At 48.1% G+C, this 16,266-nt stretch overlaps 1 protein-coding gene across 1 annotated transcript; it reads left to right on the forward strand.

Moving 5' to 3' along the window:
- Window positions 1-3,766: 3,766 nt before the first annotated feature.
- LOC117055474 (zinc finger protein 850-like) lies at window positions 3,767-8,975 on the forward strand (the record flags this gene model as incomplete). Its single annotated transcript, XM_033165008.1, has 3 exons — window positions 3,767-4,086; window positions 6,778-8,065; window positions 8,123-8,975. Coding segments are annotated over exons 1-3 (2,274 nt in total), but the record flags the coding sequence as incomplete, so codon positions are not given.
- Window positions 8,976-16,266: the final 7,291 nt, after the last annotated feature.

A 16,266-nucleotide genomic window follows, 5' to 3' on the forward strand; every position in this document is an offset into this window, starting at 1 on the left:
GAGGCAGGACTCCAGGCACGGCGTCCACATGACTACCAACAGCACCACTGCGCAAGGAGGGAGAGGGAGCGGGAGGAATCTAGACCATCCCCCTGTGCAAGGGAAGAATCTCAGAAGGGAACAACCCAAACCCAGCCTGCAAAAACAACAAACCCACCACCCCTTTGATTTATTCATTTAATTTAGTGGTGGACCCCCATAAACTCTTCCCCCCTCCAGCCAGTGCCCTAAAAAAGGCTTGGTTCAGAACAAAGGTTTGCACGACCCAGTAAGATGAAAGCAAGATTTGCCAAATGACTGAAAATCCACTTTAAACTACTCCAAGTAGTTCCACCCAGCAGATGCATTTGATGCAGGGATTTCCGCCTGCCCCGTGGTCGGTGCCCCCTACTCCCCAGGAGGGTGGAACCGATGATACTGGACACTCCTCGTTTAAATAACTGCATTTCTGCCCCTCCTTCTCCCAGGGGCTCAAGGCGGCCTCTCTCCCCTTCCTCGGCCATTCCCCCACGCTGACCCTGCCAGGTTGAGAGGCAGCATCTGGCCCTCGGTCCCTCTCGCCCAGGCTGCTGGCGCAGGGCTCTAACCACTAGGCCGCGCTGCTCCCCTTCTACGTGGCTGCGGTGGAGGTGACGCTGCTTCCAAGGCTCTGGGGTCTCCTCGGTGCGCCTGGATTTAGTCCCTCAGAAATCCCACCGGGGCCTGGAGCCTCGCTCTGATTGGCTGCCAAGCCAGCGGGGGGGGGGGCGGAGCCAGCACTTTTGGAGGGAAAATGAAAGGAGGCATTGGGAGAGGGGTGGTCTGAGGGGGGACCTTGGAGGAGACTCTCTCTGGCCAGAGGAAGGAGCCTCTCCGCTGGGAGAGGAGTCAGGCGGGAGTTCAAGGGGAGAAGCTGTGGGGAGGCAGGCGCAAGCGGGGTCTCCTTGAAGACCCCCTCCCCAAGCCCAGAAGAAGGGGACCCCCTGGGACTGGGACTGGGAGTCCCTCTGGAGGGGCTGAGAGAGGGGGGGCAGAGGAAAGGGGCCCCTCGCTCAGGAAGAGGGAATCTGTGCCCCAAGGATTGAATGGGGACACAACTCCGGGAAGGAAGGAGGGGGAAGAAGGGGCAGCAGATACCAGGGGCAGCATTTGGACCACCATTTCCAGAAACCTGAAGTGGAACAACTGCTTTTTGGCAACTGGAGCTGAAGAGAAGCTGTGCGTGGGCGACTGCCTTTAATGCCGTGACTTCCTCAAAGTTAAAGTATTATTAGTTACAGGTACGTAGCCGTGTTGGTCTGCCGTAGCCGAAACAAAATAAAAAATATATTAAAAAATAAAAATTATTTTGTTATAACAGACTTTCAGTCTTCTAGTGAGCAGACGGAGAAGAAGAAGAAGAAGAAGAAGAAGAAGAAGAAGAAGAAGAAGAAGAAGAAGAAGAAGAATGGTTTATTATTTATACCCCACCCATCTGGGGGCAGGGCACGAGGCTGCTGTCTTGGTGGCCTCTGAGCCGAGAATCACAGAGAACTCTGCACATGCCCTGGACCATCCGATTCGGGGAGGGAGGGAGAGCAGAGAGAGCTAGCGGTGGTCAGCTTGCGAAGGGTTATACAGAGCTGCAGTCCTAGAGAGGACAGGAAGTAGAGACGGGGGGCAGGTCCTCCAGAGAGGAAACCCCCCCCCCCATGCCCAGTCCCTTCCGCCATCTCTGGTCTCCTCCAAGTGCTGCCTCGGTTTCCCTTCTGGGAAGAACCCGGTGAGTCTCCTCTCTCTTCCCCCTTGGGGTGCCTGTGGGAGAAGGGGGTTCCGGGACTGCAGGGGGGGTGTTCTTCTGAATTGCAGGGGGAGACCCCTCCCCAAGTCTGGGAGCAGGGGGTCCTGCTGCCCCCCCATTCCTCTCTGCCAAGCCAGGGAGGGGCCGAGTTTCTAGGAGGTCTGCAGCTCTGCTCTTCCTTTGCATCCTCTTTGGGGAGGTGGGATGGGGGGGGGGAGTGCATGCCCAGAATCCCCCTTCCAATGGAGGAGCCCCTGCCAGGCCCTCCTTTGCTCCTGGCAGAGCCTTTTCCCCTGCAGATCAGCTCAGGTCTCCAGCCCAGAGGCTCAAGGCTCCTCCCGGGGTGCTGCTCTCCGTGGAGAAAAGGAGAGAGCGAGAGGAGAGGGTGCAAAGCCGCTTTAAGGACCCCAACATCTTGTCCTGAAGGGGATGAGACAATGTAAGGAGGAGGAGAGGGCTCTGGGTGGCAGGTCTGCAAACCTTTCTCTCTCGGTTCCCAGAGTGAGCTTTCAAGGATGTTCCCCATCCTGGAGTTTCTCTGCAGCTGCTGCTACTAGAGTCACCAGGTCGCCCGTCCCTTCCCAAAGGAGAAACACCAGTCTGGTCTCAATTGCAGCATGCTTTATTTACCTTAAATTTGTAACTTTCACAGCACGTAGGTAAAACTGGGGGACTCCCTTCCGCAGGAGTCCGGGATGGCCAACAACCCAGATGATTTTCAAGAGAGGATGAGGCCCCTGCAAGGAGGGGCTCTGGGGGGCTCTGTATCTTTTGCCCAAAGGCAACCATGCAAACAGACTATATCCAGGAAGAGGTGAATCCTGTAAAATGTTGTTTGCTTTTTGGAGACAACGGGAGCTACCGCTATATAGTTTCTCCAAAGATGGGAGAGGGCTCTGCCTCTGCCCACCCGCTGTAATGATCAATTGCAGTTAATAACAGTTTCAGGTTCAGTAAGAGCTGTGCGACCGTGGAATTTGCTGCCAAGGAGTGTGGTGGAGTCTCCTCCTTTGGAGGTCTTTAAGTGGAGGCTTAACAGCCATCTGTCAGGAATGCTTTGGTGGTGTTTCCTGCTTGGCAGGGGGTTGGACTGGATGGCCCTTGTGGTCTCTTCCAACTCTATGATTCTATGATTCTAGGTTAACAACAGACCTCCAGAACGAATTAAGTTCTTAACCTGAGGTACCACTGTAGACAAACTAATGTGAAAGCAAATTTCAGATCTATCATCAGGAAATGCTAAAGCAAGGATAAGACTCCTTCTCCTAACATTCTGGGACAAATGAGGGATGATCAGTCATTGGGTGGCTTGTACTATTAACAGCGGGCATGAAATGCATAAAATGCTTTTTGGCTGACTAATAAAATTCTAACCATCCTGATAGGTACTATACTCTGGTTTCTCTTCAGATCGTAGAGAAATTTCAATGCATTCCTATGGGAAACCGTGCTTCGCAAGACGAAATTTCCGTAAAACGAAAAGACTTGCGGAACGAATTAATTTCGTCTTGCGAGGTACCACTGTAGTTCTATCAATCTGCCCTAAGCCTTTGGAATTTTGTCACAAGAGGAGCGTAAACCTCACTTCTGGAGTTTTTTTTAAAAGGGTATGCATGCCTGGTGTTCTTAAGAACACTACAGATTTAGGACATGTGGCATCACCAGCTCCTTTGCTTCCACATACAGATTTGGTCCCCATGGAACTCCTGACAGAGGCAAATAGGGCCACAACACCTGACTGGCCTCCAATGAGAGAGTTCAATGAGTGTCAACAAGGCTCTCCGTACAAAGCACCTAGCTTGGAGGCACCTACATGTAATAGCTACTTGTCTATTTTCTGCCAATGTTATGGGGTTGCAGTTTTCAGGCTTGGGGACAGAATGGTGATTGGTTTTTACACTAAGTTCTGTCCATAATCCCACTGAGTTCAATCGGATCTACTCTCTGGTCACTACTGTGCAGACCATGCAAGCCTTACGAAGTGGGGTGAGAAGTAAATAGGTAAAATTGGAACCACTGGAGATGTTTAGAAATAGGGCTTCTTTTGGGAAGGGGCTGCCCCATTTGTGCTTCTCCAGGGGCAGGAGAATATCTAGGGCAGGAGAATCCCTGCAGGGCCTCTGAGGCTCCCTTTGCTTCTTCCTCTCTCCCAGGACCCTGCACCTTGTTTTGGCTCCTTGACTCCTCTTCAAGGATGAAAGAGATGGATCCTGCAAAGCTGGCAAGGATGGAAGGAGGAAGATGGACGGTTGACCTGGTCAGGTTGTCTCCTGCATCCCTCCCCACAACCTCTGAGCGTTCTCTCCCAGGGACCTCCAAGAGATCTGGTGAGTTCCAGGGGAGTGGAGATGGGGACATGGATGGATGGAGCCAGAGAGGTATTGCTGGCTTAGTTTGGGGGTGGAGGGAGGCAGGCAGGCGGATGGAGATGGAGAAGTGGAGCACCTTTTGGGCTCCTCCGCCTGCCTGCCTGAATCTTCCCTGTTTGGATGGAGACCAAGTGTCTTGGATTCTAACATCCCCACTGTGAACCCTGAATGGAGGGATATCAACTGTTTTCTCTGTGAATGTTCTTCATCTAGTCATGCCTTTTTCAACAATGACCAGACTTGTCTGAACCTCCCCGGCCTTCTTAAATCTTGGCTTCAGAGCTTTTAGGGAAGTTGAAGTAACGTCTCTGAGATCTGTTGTTTAGGCTTCTTTCTGCATTTGACTGACCTTGGAGATGCAGTGGATTCCAGGATTGAGCCAAACAAAATCTATCCCAGATAAAAGCCAAGCAATATGTCAGTTAATACCAGCCAACAAAGGCATTGAAAACTATAGTAAGGCCTCACATCTAACTCTCTCCACTTCTTCCTCTATCACAAGGATTTATTAACTTTGTTCAATAATGGATGTGAACCACGTCCCCTTCTTTCTGAGTGGGGCTGGGGCATAATCATGTTCACGCATCCGCATTGAATTGGTGGTGAGACAAGCAAAAGCTGCCATCAAAAGACTCTCTGGTGTTGGTACAATGTTCTGCTTTCTCAGTAACTCAACAGCTTGCGATGAAAGAGTTTTAATTTGTCCCCATGTGACATGATGATGTTGAAGCGGGACTCGATCACGATCTCTCTGCAAGTCCTGGATCTGAAGCGGTGCCGGATTGGGCATCGGGTCCGGATTGTTGGACATTGGAATCTGGAGACCCTGACGCCAAGCCATCTTTCCAAGTTTTTACGTACCGGGCTGGAACCCAAATTGGACCTGATGGAGAAAGCACAGCAGCGTAGCCCCGCCCCCATGTCAATAGGGGGACGGGCCCTTGCCAAAGAGGGTTAGGTAAAGCCCTATAACTAACCTGTGGCTGGGGATAACTCACCCTTTGGCCAAAATGATTTTCAACCAGAGTTGATAAATTTATAACATTCAAATGATTCAACGTAAACAGCACCTTATTTAACCATTCATGCTTTCCAGGAAGCCCAATAGGGACTCCCCCTGTTTTTTAATGTTTGTCAAGAGCAACCTTTAAGGTTCTATGCGCTCTCTCAATTATCCCGTCCTTGCGAATTATACGGAATTACAAAACGATGATCAATTTCCCATTGTTGGCAAAACTCTGCAAAATTATGACTACAGTAAGATGGTGTGTTATCTGTCTTCAGAATCTTAGGACGACCCATGACAGCAATCATCCGAATCCAATGGTTAATGACATGCTTTGTGGCTTCTTCTTTCTGAGGAGTCACCCAAATATAATGAGAATGCGTGTCAATCGTCACGTGAAGATGACTCCAAGGGGCAAAGAAAGAATACTGTGTAACATCCATTTGCCAAACTTCATTTGCTTTTAACCCTCTGGGATTTACTCCCGTAGAAGGTGACGGTACAATTTGAGAGCACTGAGGGCACTGCTGTAGGTTTTTGCATGGTCTAAAGGAAGCTGAAACTGCTTCGCTAATGCTTTTGCATTTTGATGAAACATAGCATGGCTGTTCCATGGTGTGACGGCACAAATCAGTCCTTTGCGGCCGTGTCAGCTTTAGCATTGCGGCCGTGTCAGCTTTAGCAGGAAAAGATTCATGTGACCTAATGTACGCAATGTAGAGCTGACAAGTGCGAGCCTGTAACAGCTGTTGCAGCGTTAGAAACAAAATCAAAAGATTTTCATCCTGATTTCCTCAATTAACTGTTCTAGCTCATCTATGCTAGCTGCTGCCTGACCAAAAATCTCAAGGATTTCCTGCAGCTCTTCTGCATGCACCTTCTGCTGAGCTGTTATTTCTGACCCTATACTCACGGGAGTGCAAACACTGGATCCTAGGCTATTCCAGCCTCATGTGGGAATGAGTGGATCACGTTGGGGTCACCAGATGTTGCACCGGCAAAGAAACGATGTGACGACAGGATGGTATCAATGGGAAGGCAACCCCGAGCCACACACGAGGGCCCCCTTTTATTAGCAATCTCACACACTGGTTAATGATTAGTCCCACAGGGACAACTTCAGGGACCAAATAAGGAAACATGCAAACCAATGTTGATACACCCACACCATATAAGGAAATGCTTCTACACAGGGTACTCTGGTAACACCCCAAAACTTCCCCCCATGACATCTCCATTGCGTACGTGCTCACTCTCCATGCTTCTCCCTCATGCACCCCTCCCGTGCTCATCTTGTGACTTTCCAGTACTTTTACACCACCCCTTTGTTTTGCTGTTCTCGCTGACCTGTGTCTCCCATTCTGACATTACAGGGTCAGGGTGGTTTGCCAGCGCTGTATTTCTAACGTTCCAGGGTCAGCGTGGTTTGCCAGCGCTGTATTCATAACCTTGGCGGAATTGATATGGCTTGCCAACGCCAATCCAGCCATATTCCCTACACATGACATTAAGTTAGACTTCAAGGATGTCCGTTGAGGCAAAAACGGAGCACTCAGTCTCACAGTGAGGTGGGGGGGATTTGTTCAATAAACAGGAGTGTCATTTCTTTCTGAGGCTCTAATAGGCTTCTCTCTTCATTGCAGATGGTGAAGAATTGGAAGGGAGAAACGAGGGGTACCACAACAAAATCCACATAGCAGAGAAGTCATATGAATATTCAGAGTGTGGAGAGAACATCCATCAGAGCTCCCAGTCCACCTCCCATCAAAGAAAGAGCTTTGTTCGGAGGGATAGCTTCATTTTACGCAAAAGAACTCACAGTAGAGTGAAATTGTATCAGTGCAGAGAATGTGGAAAGAGCTTCACTCAGAAAGGCAGTCTCGCTTGCCATCATAGAATTCATACAGGGGAGAAACCCTATCAGTGCTTGCAGTGTGGAAAGAGCTTCAGTCGGAAGGATCATCTCACTTCCCATCAAAGAACTCATACAAAGGAGAAACCCTATCAGTGCTTTGAATGTGGAAAGAGCTTCAGCGAGGGGTCCTATCTCACTTCTCATCAAAGAATCCATACAGGGGAGAAACCATATAAATGCCTGGAATGTGGAAAGAGCTTCGGTCAGAGGGCCTATCTCATGTCCCATCAAAGAATTCATACAGAGGAGAAAACATATCAGTGTTTAGAATGTGGAAAGAGCTTTCGGGATGAGATTAAGCTCTCTTCCCATGAAAGAATTCATACAGGGGAGAAACCCTATCAGTGCTTAGAATGTGGAAAGAGCTTTCGTCAAAGCGCACATCTCACTGCCCATGAAAGAATTCATACAGGAGAGAAACCCTATCAGTGCTTACAATGTGGAAAGAACTTTAGTCAGAGCTCCTCTCTCACTGCCCATGAAAGAATTCATACAGGGGAGAAACCCTATAAATGCCTAGAATGTGGAAAGAGCTTCAGTCTCAGGCAGAGTCTCACTACCCATCAAAGAATTCATACAGGGGAGAAACCCTATAAGTGCTTGGAATGTGGAAAGAACTTCCGGAAGGTGACTATGCTCTCTTCCCATAAAAAAATTCATACAGGGGAGAAACCTTTTCAATGCCATGAGTGCGAAAAGAGCTTTCTTCAGAGAGCCACTCTCACTGCCCATGAAAGAACTCATACAGGTCAGAAACCCTATCACTGCTTCGAATGTGGGAAGAGCTTCAGTCAAAGCTCGAATCTCAAGAAGCATCAAAGAATTCATACAGGGGAGAAACCTTATCAGTGTTTGGAATGTGGGATGAGGTGCAATCGAAAGGATAGTCTCATTTCCCATCAAAGAACTCATACAGGTCAGAAAACATATCAGTGCTTTGAATGTGGGAAGAGCTTCAGTCAAAGCTCGAATCTCAAGACCCATGAAAGAATTCATACAGGGGAGAAACTCTATCAGTGCTTGGAACGTGGGAAGAGCTTTTGTCAGAAAGGTGATCTCGCTTTGTGTGGAAGAATCTCTATAGGGGAGAAACCCTATCAATGCCTGGAATGTGAGAAGAGCTTCAGTCGAATGGATGGTCTCACTTCGCATCAAAGAATTCATACAGGGGAGAAACCCTATCAGTGCTTCGAATGTGGAAAGAGCTTCCGGGAGGGGGCTAAGCTATCTTCCCATCAAAGAATTCATACAGGGGAGAAACCATATCAGTGTTTGAAATGTGGAAAGAGCTTCCGTTTCAGGGAGAGTTTCACTAAACACCAAAGAATTCATACAGGGGAGAAACCTTATCAGTGCCTGGAATGTGGAAAGAGCTTTCGTCAGAGCGGTGATCTCACAACTCATCGAAGAATTCATACAGGGGAGAAACCATATCAGTGCTTAGAATGTGGAAAGAGCTTTGGTCAAAGTGCAAATCTCTCTGCCCATGAAAGAATTCATACAGGGGAGAAACCCTATAAATGCCTAGAATGTGGAAAGAGCTTCCGTCTCAGGCAGAGTCTCACTTTCCATCAAAGAATTCATACAGGGGACAAACCCTATCAGTGCTTAGAATGTGGAAAGAGCTTTCGTCGAAGCGCACATCTCACTACCCATGAAAGAATTCATACAGGAGAGAAACCCTATCAGTGCTTAGAATGTGGAAAGAACTTTAGTCAGAGCTCCTCTCTCACTGTCCATGAAAGAATTCATACAGGGGAGAAACCCTGTAAATGCCTAGAATGTGGAAAGAGCTTCAGTCTCAGGCAGAGTCTCACTATCCATCAAAGAATTCATACTGGGGACAAACCGTATCAGTGCTTGGAATGTGGAAAACGCTTCCGTCGGAAGAATCGTCTCACTACCCATCAAAGAATCCATACAGAGGGAAGACCAAGAAAGAAAATACAAAATAAAAAATAAAAAATTCCTTCCAGTAGCACCTTAGAGACCAACTAAGTTTGTTCTTGGTATGAGCTTTCGTGTGCATGCATGGTATCTGAAGAAGTGTGCATGCACACGAAAGCTCATACCAAGAACAAACTTAGTTGGTCTCTAAGGTGCTACTGGAAGGAATTTTGCTGTGGTTTTTGAAATGTTTTTGTAATGCTTAGGTGTAATGTTGAGTTTAGGTTAGGTTAGGTTTTTGTGTGTGAAAGCCGGCTCCTCATGAGGTTTGTAGCATGAGGCTGCTCATAGCATTCGTAGGCCCCCTTTTTCTCCAAGGAGTTCAAGTGGGTATAAATGGTTCCCTCCACCCCATTTAATAATAATAATATACCCCGGGCTGACGTCTGGTTTGTCCCACCCACAACAACCCTGTTTTGTAGCTCAGGCTGGCCCAGGGTAACTCGGTGAGCTTCATTACAAGATTCGAACCCTGGTCTCTCTCTTAAATGCATGCCTGCCCCTTTAATAGAATTAAACCCTTGCCCTAGATTTACCATCTCCTCTCCCCCCTCCGGAAACCTGATACATGGTACAGTCCACTCTGGCATTGAGCCTGGGGTCAGAAGGGACCATAACGATGCAAGGAGGGGTGGTGGGGAACTGGATGGGGTCCTTATACATTTGTGTGCGACGCTTTTTCCTCTTCCGATAACTGGAGTTTCATTTGTAAAGCGATACAGCAGTGCACAAAGGATTGTGTGTGGAGACAGGATAGGGAGCGAAGCGTAGTTGCCGAGCTTTCTCATCCTACATCCCCCTCCCCCCGCCATAGGGAATGGTATGGCCCGGGCCTAAAAACCTTTTCCTGCCTGGAGCCGAAACTACTAAGGAGAGTTTAGGCCTTCCTCTTAACTGTTTTCTGAGTGCGGTAAGGCCCTAGGCAGAGATCTGGGGCTAGGGAGCTTAATGGGGGCCTTCCCTTAATGGTTGCCCACGGGGAAATGGTGGTCTGAGGTGAAGGAGGTTTTTTGGTTGCCGCACAGTCTGTGATGCTGCCCTGCCATGAGCCTTTCTATTGGTTGTTGTTCAAAGTCTTCAGTTCTGTTGCTGTTGACACGTAATGTGTGCGCCATTTTTTTGCCTTTATTCCATATTTTAGGCATGACAGGTGTTGTTTTTTTTATGATGCCGGATCCTTCCTTGATGGTCATGTTACGCTTTGTACTAATTTGATGCAATTTGGTCCAGCGGTTACGGAGAACATTGGTTTCCGGCGCGCACGCAATGAGAACATTTTTATATATATAGACTTTGTATTGACTACAGCAGACCAACACTTCTACCTACCTGTAACAAGAAAGAAAAATAATAAAGCAAAAATTATTAAACAACCCGTACAAAACACAGTTGTATGGGAAAGAGAAAGGGGCGGGGGAGAATAATTAAAAATACCCTTCATCATGTTTGTATCATATAACAACAAACACCAGAGATCTGTTCAAGAAAATAGGAGATGTGAAAGGAACATTTTGTGCAAAGATTAGAATCATAGAGTTGGAAGAGACCCCAAGGGCCATCCAGTCCAACCCCCTGCCAAGCAGGAAACACCATCAAAGCATTCCTGACAGATGGCTGTCAAGCCTCCGCTTAAAGACCTCCAAAGAAGGAGACTCCACCACACTCCCTGGTAGCAAATTCCACTGTCAAACAGCTCTCACTATCAGGAAGTTCTTCCTAATGTTTAGGTGGAATCTTCCCTCTTGTAGTTTGAATCCATTGCCCCGTGTCCGCTTCTCTGGAGCAGCAGAAAACAACCTTTCACCCTCCTCTATATGACACCCTTTTATATATTTGAACATGGCTATCATATCACCCCTTAACCTTCTCTTCTCCAGGCTAAACATACCCAGCTCCCTAAGCTGTTCCTCATAAGGCATTGTTTCCAGGCCTTTGACCATTTTGGTTGCCCTCTTGACACGTTCCAGCTTGTCAGTATCCTTCTTGAACTGTGGTGCCCTGAACTGGACACAGTATTCCAGGTGAGGTCTGACCAGAGCAGAATATAGTGGTAGTATTATTTGAACATGTCTCTTCCAACTCTATGATTCTATGAGCTGCGGTCAGAGGCAGGTGGAGATGTTTTTCTCTTGCACTTCGATGAGGAAACAAAGCTTGGTACTGAGTCTTGAGAACTGATGTGAAAGTCAGCCCACACAGGGCTGCATCCATTGGAGCTACATTTCCTGCTGCTAAGACGCGAGGCAGGGTAAAAAATGGCTCCAGATATGCCACACGTAGAGCTACAACATCACATTAGGTAAGCAAGTGTTACAAAGAGAGAGACAAACTCAACAGATTTTACTAATTTTGATGAGAAAAAACAACTATGGGCTGAAACACATAATAACTGCTCACAAATTTAAACTGAACACCTGAAAAGAGCTGAATAGCTAAACCCACTGCTCTTGCTGCTCACTGAGGAAGGGGTGCATTGTACACACAAAACCACATGCTCAGGAAGCTACAACCACACCATTTCCTGGCTGCTGGAGCCATCACTGAAAAAAGGTACAGTATGAGAACTTGGTCTTGACAGACACAGACACGATGGAGTAAAAGGAGGGACACACTCAATCGGGGGACTTGGGGTAAGTTATAAAGCGAATCTTTAAAAAAATGCAACCTACTAAGCAAGAGAAGTTTGCAGGAAGTTAAAAACCTTGCTTTGTTACGGGCAATGCACTAAGTCAGAGCACTTACCGTGTTTCTCATAAAATAAGACGTGCCTATAAAATAAGCCATGGCAGGATTTTCAAGCATTCACAAAATATAAGACATACCCCAAAAATAAGCCGTAGTGCTGGGTGCAGTTCTAGAGGGCGCCAAAGAAGAGGAAGAGTCCTGTCGGGTTGGCACCCAGACTCGGATGTTGCTGCTGGTGCAGCCCCGTCAAAATGCCCAGCAACCCAGCAAGAGCCGCAGCGCGCGCCGCCTGGAGCCACGAGCCAGCGGGACCCAGCAAGAGCCGCCTCCTCCTGTTGGCTTCTGGAGGCTCGGGGCGCTCAGAGCAGCGCTGCTGGAAGCCGACCTGGCAAGCCGCCTCCTCCCCCTCCTGCCGCTGCGGCTTGGGGCGCTCCGTGCTGCGCTGCTGGGCGCCGACCTGGCAAGCTGCCTCCTGCCGCCGCGGCTCAGGGCGCTCCATGCAGCGCTGCTAGGTGCCGACCCGGCAAGCCGCCTCCTCCCCCTGCCGCTGCGGCTCGGGGCGCTCCATGCGGCGCTGCTGGGCACTGACCCGGCAAGCCGCCTCCTCCCTCCTCCTGCTGCGGCTCAGGGTGCTCCGTGCGGTGCTGCTGAGCACTTTGTCCGTACTTCAGCAGCAGCAGCAACAGCTAGTTCCGGGCACCAAGCTGCAGCAGGAAGAGGAGGAGGCTTGCCAGGTCGGCACCCACCGCCCCGAGCCTCTGGGAGCCAGCAGGAAGAGGAGGTGGTCTGCCGGGTCGGCGCCAAGCAGGACCACGTGCCCCGAGACAGCTGGACCAAGCAGCAGCAATGCCGGCCGCGGCAGGAGGAGGCAGGTGCCCAGAACTATACGGTACTTAATTTAAAAAAAAAAAGACACCCCCGAAAATAAGCCATAGGCTTATTTTCTTAAGTAAAATAAATATAAGACGGTGTCTTATTTTGGGAGAAACACGGTAGCTGCAGCGCATGAAACCGTTCTCTACTGAGGTCTGCAGGGATATATAGGGCTGCTATTGGTGTGGATGTTGAAGTGAAGAACAGGTTCAAGTGAAGAAGTGAAGAACAGGTTCAAGGATTTAGATTTGGTGGATAGAGTACCTGAAGAACTGTGGATGGAGGCTCGTAACATTATACAGGAGACAGCAACGAAAACCATCCCAATGAAAATGAAATGCAAGAAAGCAAAGTGGCTGTCCAATGAGGCCTTACAAATAGCGGGGGAGAGAAGACAAGCAAAATGCGAAGGAGATCGTGAAAGATACAGGAAATTAAATGCAGATTTCCAAAGAATAGGAAGGAGAGACAAGAGGGCCTTTCTAAACGAGCAATGCAAAGAAATAGAGGAAAATAACAGAATGGGAAAAACCAGAGATTTATTCAAGAAAATTGGAGATATGAAAGGAACATTTCGTACAAAGATTACCACAATTAAGGACAAAAGTGGAAAGGACCTAACAGAAGCAGAAGACATCAAGAAGAGGTGGCAAGAATACACAGAGGAATTATACCAGAAAGATATGGAGGTCTCATACACCCCAGGTAATGTGGTTGCTGACCTTGAGCCAGACATCCTGGAGAGTGAAGTCAAATGGGCCTTAGAAAGCCTTGCTAACAACAAGGCCAGTGGAAGTGATGATATTCCAGCTGAACTATTTAAAATTTTAAAAGATGATGCTGTTAAGGTGCTACACTCAATATGCCAGCAAGTTTGGAAAACTCAGCAGTGGCCAGAGGATTGGAGAAGATCAGTCTACATCCCAATCCCAAAGAAGGGCAGTGCCAAAGAATGCTCCAACTACCGCACAATTGCACTCATTTCACACGCTAGCAAGGTTATGCTTAAAATTCTACAAGGCAGGCTTAACCAGTATGTGGACCGAGAACTCCCAGAAGTGCAAGCTGGATTTCGAAGGGGCAGAGGAACCAGAGACCAAATTGCAAACATGCGCTGGATTATGGAGAAAGCCAGAGAGTTCCAGAAAAACATCTACTTCTGCTTCATTGACTATGCAAAAGCATTTGACTGTGTCGACCACAGCAAACTATGGCAAGTTCTTAAAGAAATGGGAGTGCCGGATCACCTCATTTGTCTCCTGAGAAATCTCTATGTGGGACAAGAAGCTACTGTTAGAACTGGATATGGAACAACTGATTGGTTCAAAATTGGGAAAGGAGTACGACAAGGCTGTATATTGTCTCCCTGCTTATTTAACTTATATGCAGAATACATCATGCGAAAGGCTGGACTGGATGAATCCCCAACCGGAATTAAGATTGCCGGAAAAAATATCAACAACCTCAGATATGCTGATGATACTACCTTGATGGCAGAAAGTGAGGAAGAATTGAAGAACCTTTTAATGAGGGTGAAAGAAGAGAGTGCAAAATATGGTCTGAAGCTCAACATCAAAAAAACTAAGCTCATGGCCACTGGTCCAATCACCTCCTGGCAAATAGAAGGGGAAGAAATGGAGGCAGTGAGAGATTTCACTTTCTTGGGTTCCATGATCACTGCAGATGGTGACAGCAGTCACGAAATTAGAAGACGCCTGCTTCTTGGGAGAAAAGCAATGACAAACCTAGACAGCATCTTAAAAAGCAAAGACATCACCTTGCCAACAAAGGTCCGTATAGTTAAAGCTATGGTTTTCCCAGTAGTAATGTATGGAAGTGAGAGCTGGACCATAAAGAAGGCTGATCGCCGTAGAATTGATGCTTTTGAATTATGGTGCTGGAGGAGACTCTTGAGAGTCCCATGGACTGCAAGAAGATCAAACCTATCCATTCTCAAAGAAATCAGCCCTGAGTACTCACTAGAAGGACAGATCCTGAAGTTGAGGCTCCAGTACTTTGGTCACCTCATGAGAAGAGAAGAATCCCTAGAAAAGACCCTGATGTTGGGAAAGATGGAGGGCACAAGGAGAAGGGGACGACAGAGGATGAGATGGTTGGACAGTGTTCTCGAAGCTACTAACATGAGTTTGGCCAAACTGCGAGAGGCAGTGAAGGATAGGTGTGCCTGGCGTGCTCTGGTCCATGGGGTCACGAAGAGTCGGACACGACTGAACGACTGAACAACAACAAAATTGGTGTGGATGGAGTCTGTGTGGCTGCTAAGCATGAGGGCTTTGCAGAACCAGGGCAATCCACAACCTGCTGGGCTAAAAAGGGGTATTTAGACTTTAGCAAAATGCATGTGGTATTTGCCAGTTGTTGGAACCAAGGTCAGAGGCTCTCTGGAACAGAGAGTCAGACCCTCTGTTCCAGCAGGCAGAGGTCTTTTGCTGGAGTGAAAATGATCTGAACTTCACCTGGCAGGTGGAAGGTGTTATCTAAGTGCAGAATCAAATCCAACACCGCACTGCCTTGGGCAGCAGCTTCTGAAGGCCTTACTGGCTGCTGCTACATGTTGAAGGCGATGGGATTATTTGTCCAGGAAACATCCTCCTTTGACCCAGGGCTGGAGGAGGGCCTGATGAGTCTCCTGCATGGATTAGCCTTGTCTGGCTGGCACAAGGCTGCTGCAAGAACATTTGCATTGTGAATTTGGGAACCTATATTGTGATACGCACACAGTATCTCTGGTTGATTTAAAATCTCGGAGACTTGTGCTGTTGGGAACACTTGCCTACAGCCGTCATTTGCATATGCCATGGACATTTTCAATGGAATTTCATGTGCAGCATCAGGGTTTCCAACCTGTTGCATTACTGCTGCTTGGAAGCGTTTAGTGAACCCAATAAAGCACTCAGGGGCTTTTTGGCTGATGGTGGCAGAAGTTTTGATGGATTTCTCAGATTCAGGGTTTTTCTTGAACACTTGGAGTGCACATGCAGAAATTATGGGAAAGCACTCCTGGGGCAGCTGACATTGCATGTCCACAGAACTATACTGCCCTTGCCCTGCCAACTGATCAAAGAGTACACCACGCGCAGCATGTAGCTGAGCTTGATGTCCTGCAGCCTGGCGAAATTCACTGAGCCAAATCGCATATTGACCAGAATTCAAAAGCATATTCACCAGGGCTTTCCAATCATCAGGAATAAGGCCGTGGCTTGAGGATAAGCCTTCCATGAGCCCTCACACATGAGTGCTGGACAAGCCAAACTCATCAGCAGCCTTCATTACTTCACTGACAACAGAATAAGGCAGAGGGTCCCAATGGCCAGCCTGATTTCCCATCGGCAGATCAGGAAACTCTTCTGCAGTTAGGCAAGAAGATGCTTTAGCCTCTCTAACCATTTGCTGGACGGCAGGAAGGTTTTCCCTCTGAGCCTTAACTGACTCAGAAAGCGCCTCTATGCCTGCTAAATCCAGCAGACTTGAGGACTTGAAAGGATTGTCACAGGAAATGTCAGATTGGGGTAAGGAAAGAAGTTGTGGAGAAACCTGAGAAGCCTCTGCAGCTGGCTTTTTAAACACTGGTTTCTCAGCAGCCAGTTTCATCAGTGCTATCACTGAAAAACCTGGCGGGGCAGGTGGAACAGATGGAGGTTTGACAAGAGAAAGTGCAGACTGGACCTCTGCAGGGACAAAACGCTGAACC

Source organism: Lacerta agilis, chromosome 12, assembly GCF_009819535.1.
Source record: "Lacerta agilis isolate rLacAgi1 chromosome 12, rLacAgi1.pri, whole genome shotgun sequence".
In the NCBI taxonomy this organism is placed as follows: domain Eukaryota; kingdom Metazoa; phylum Chordata; class Lepidosauria; order Squamata; family Lacertidae; genus Lacerta; species Lacerta agilis.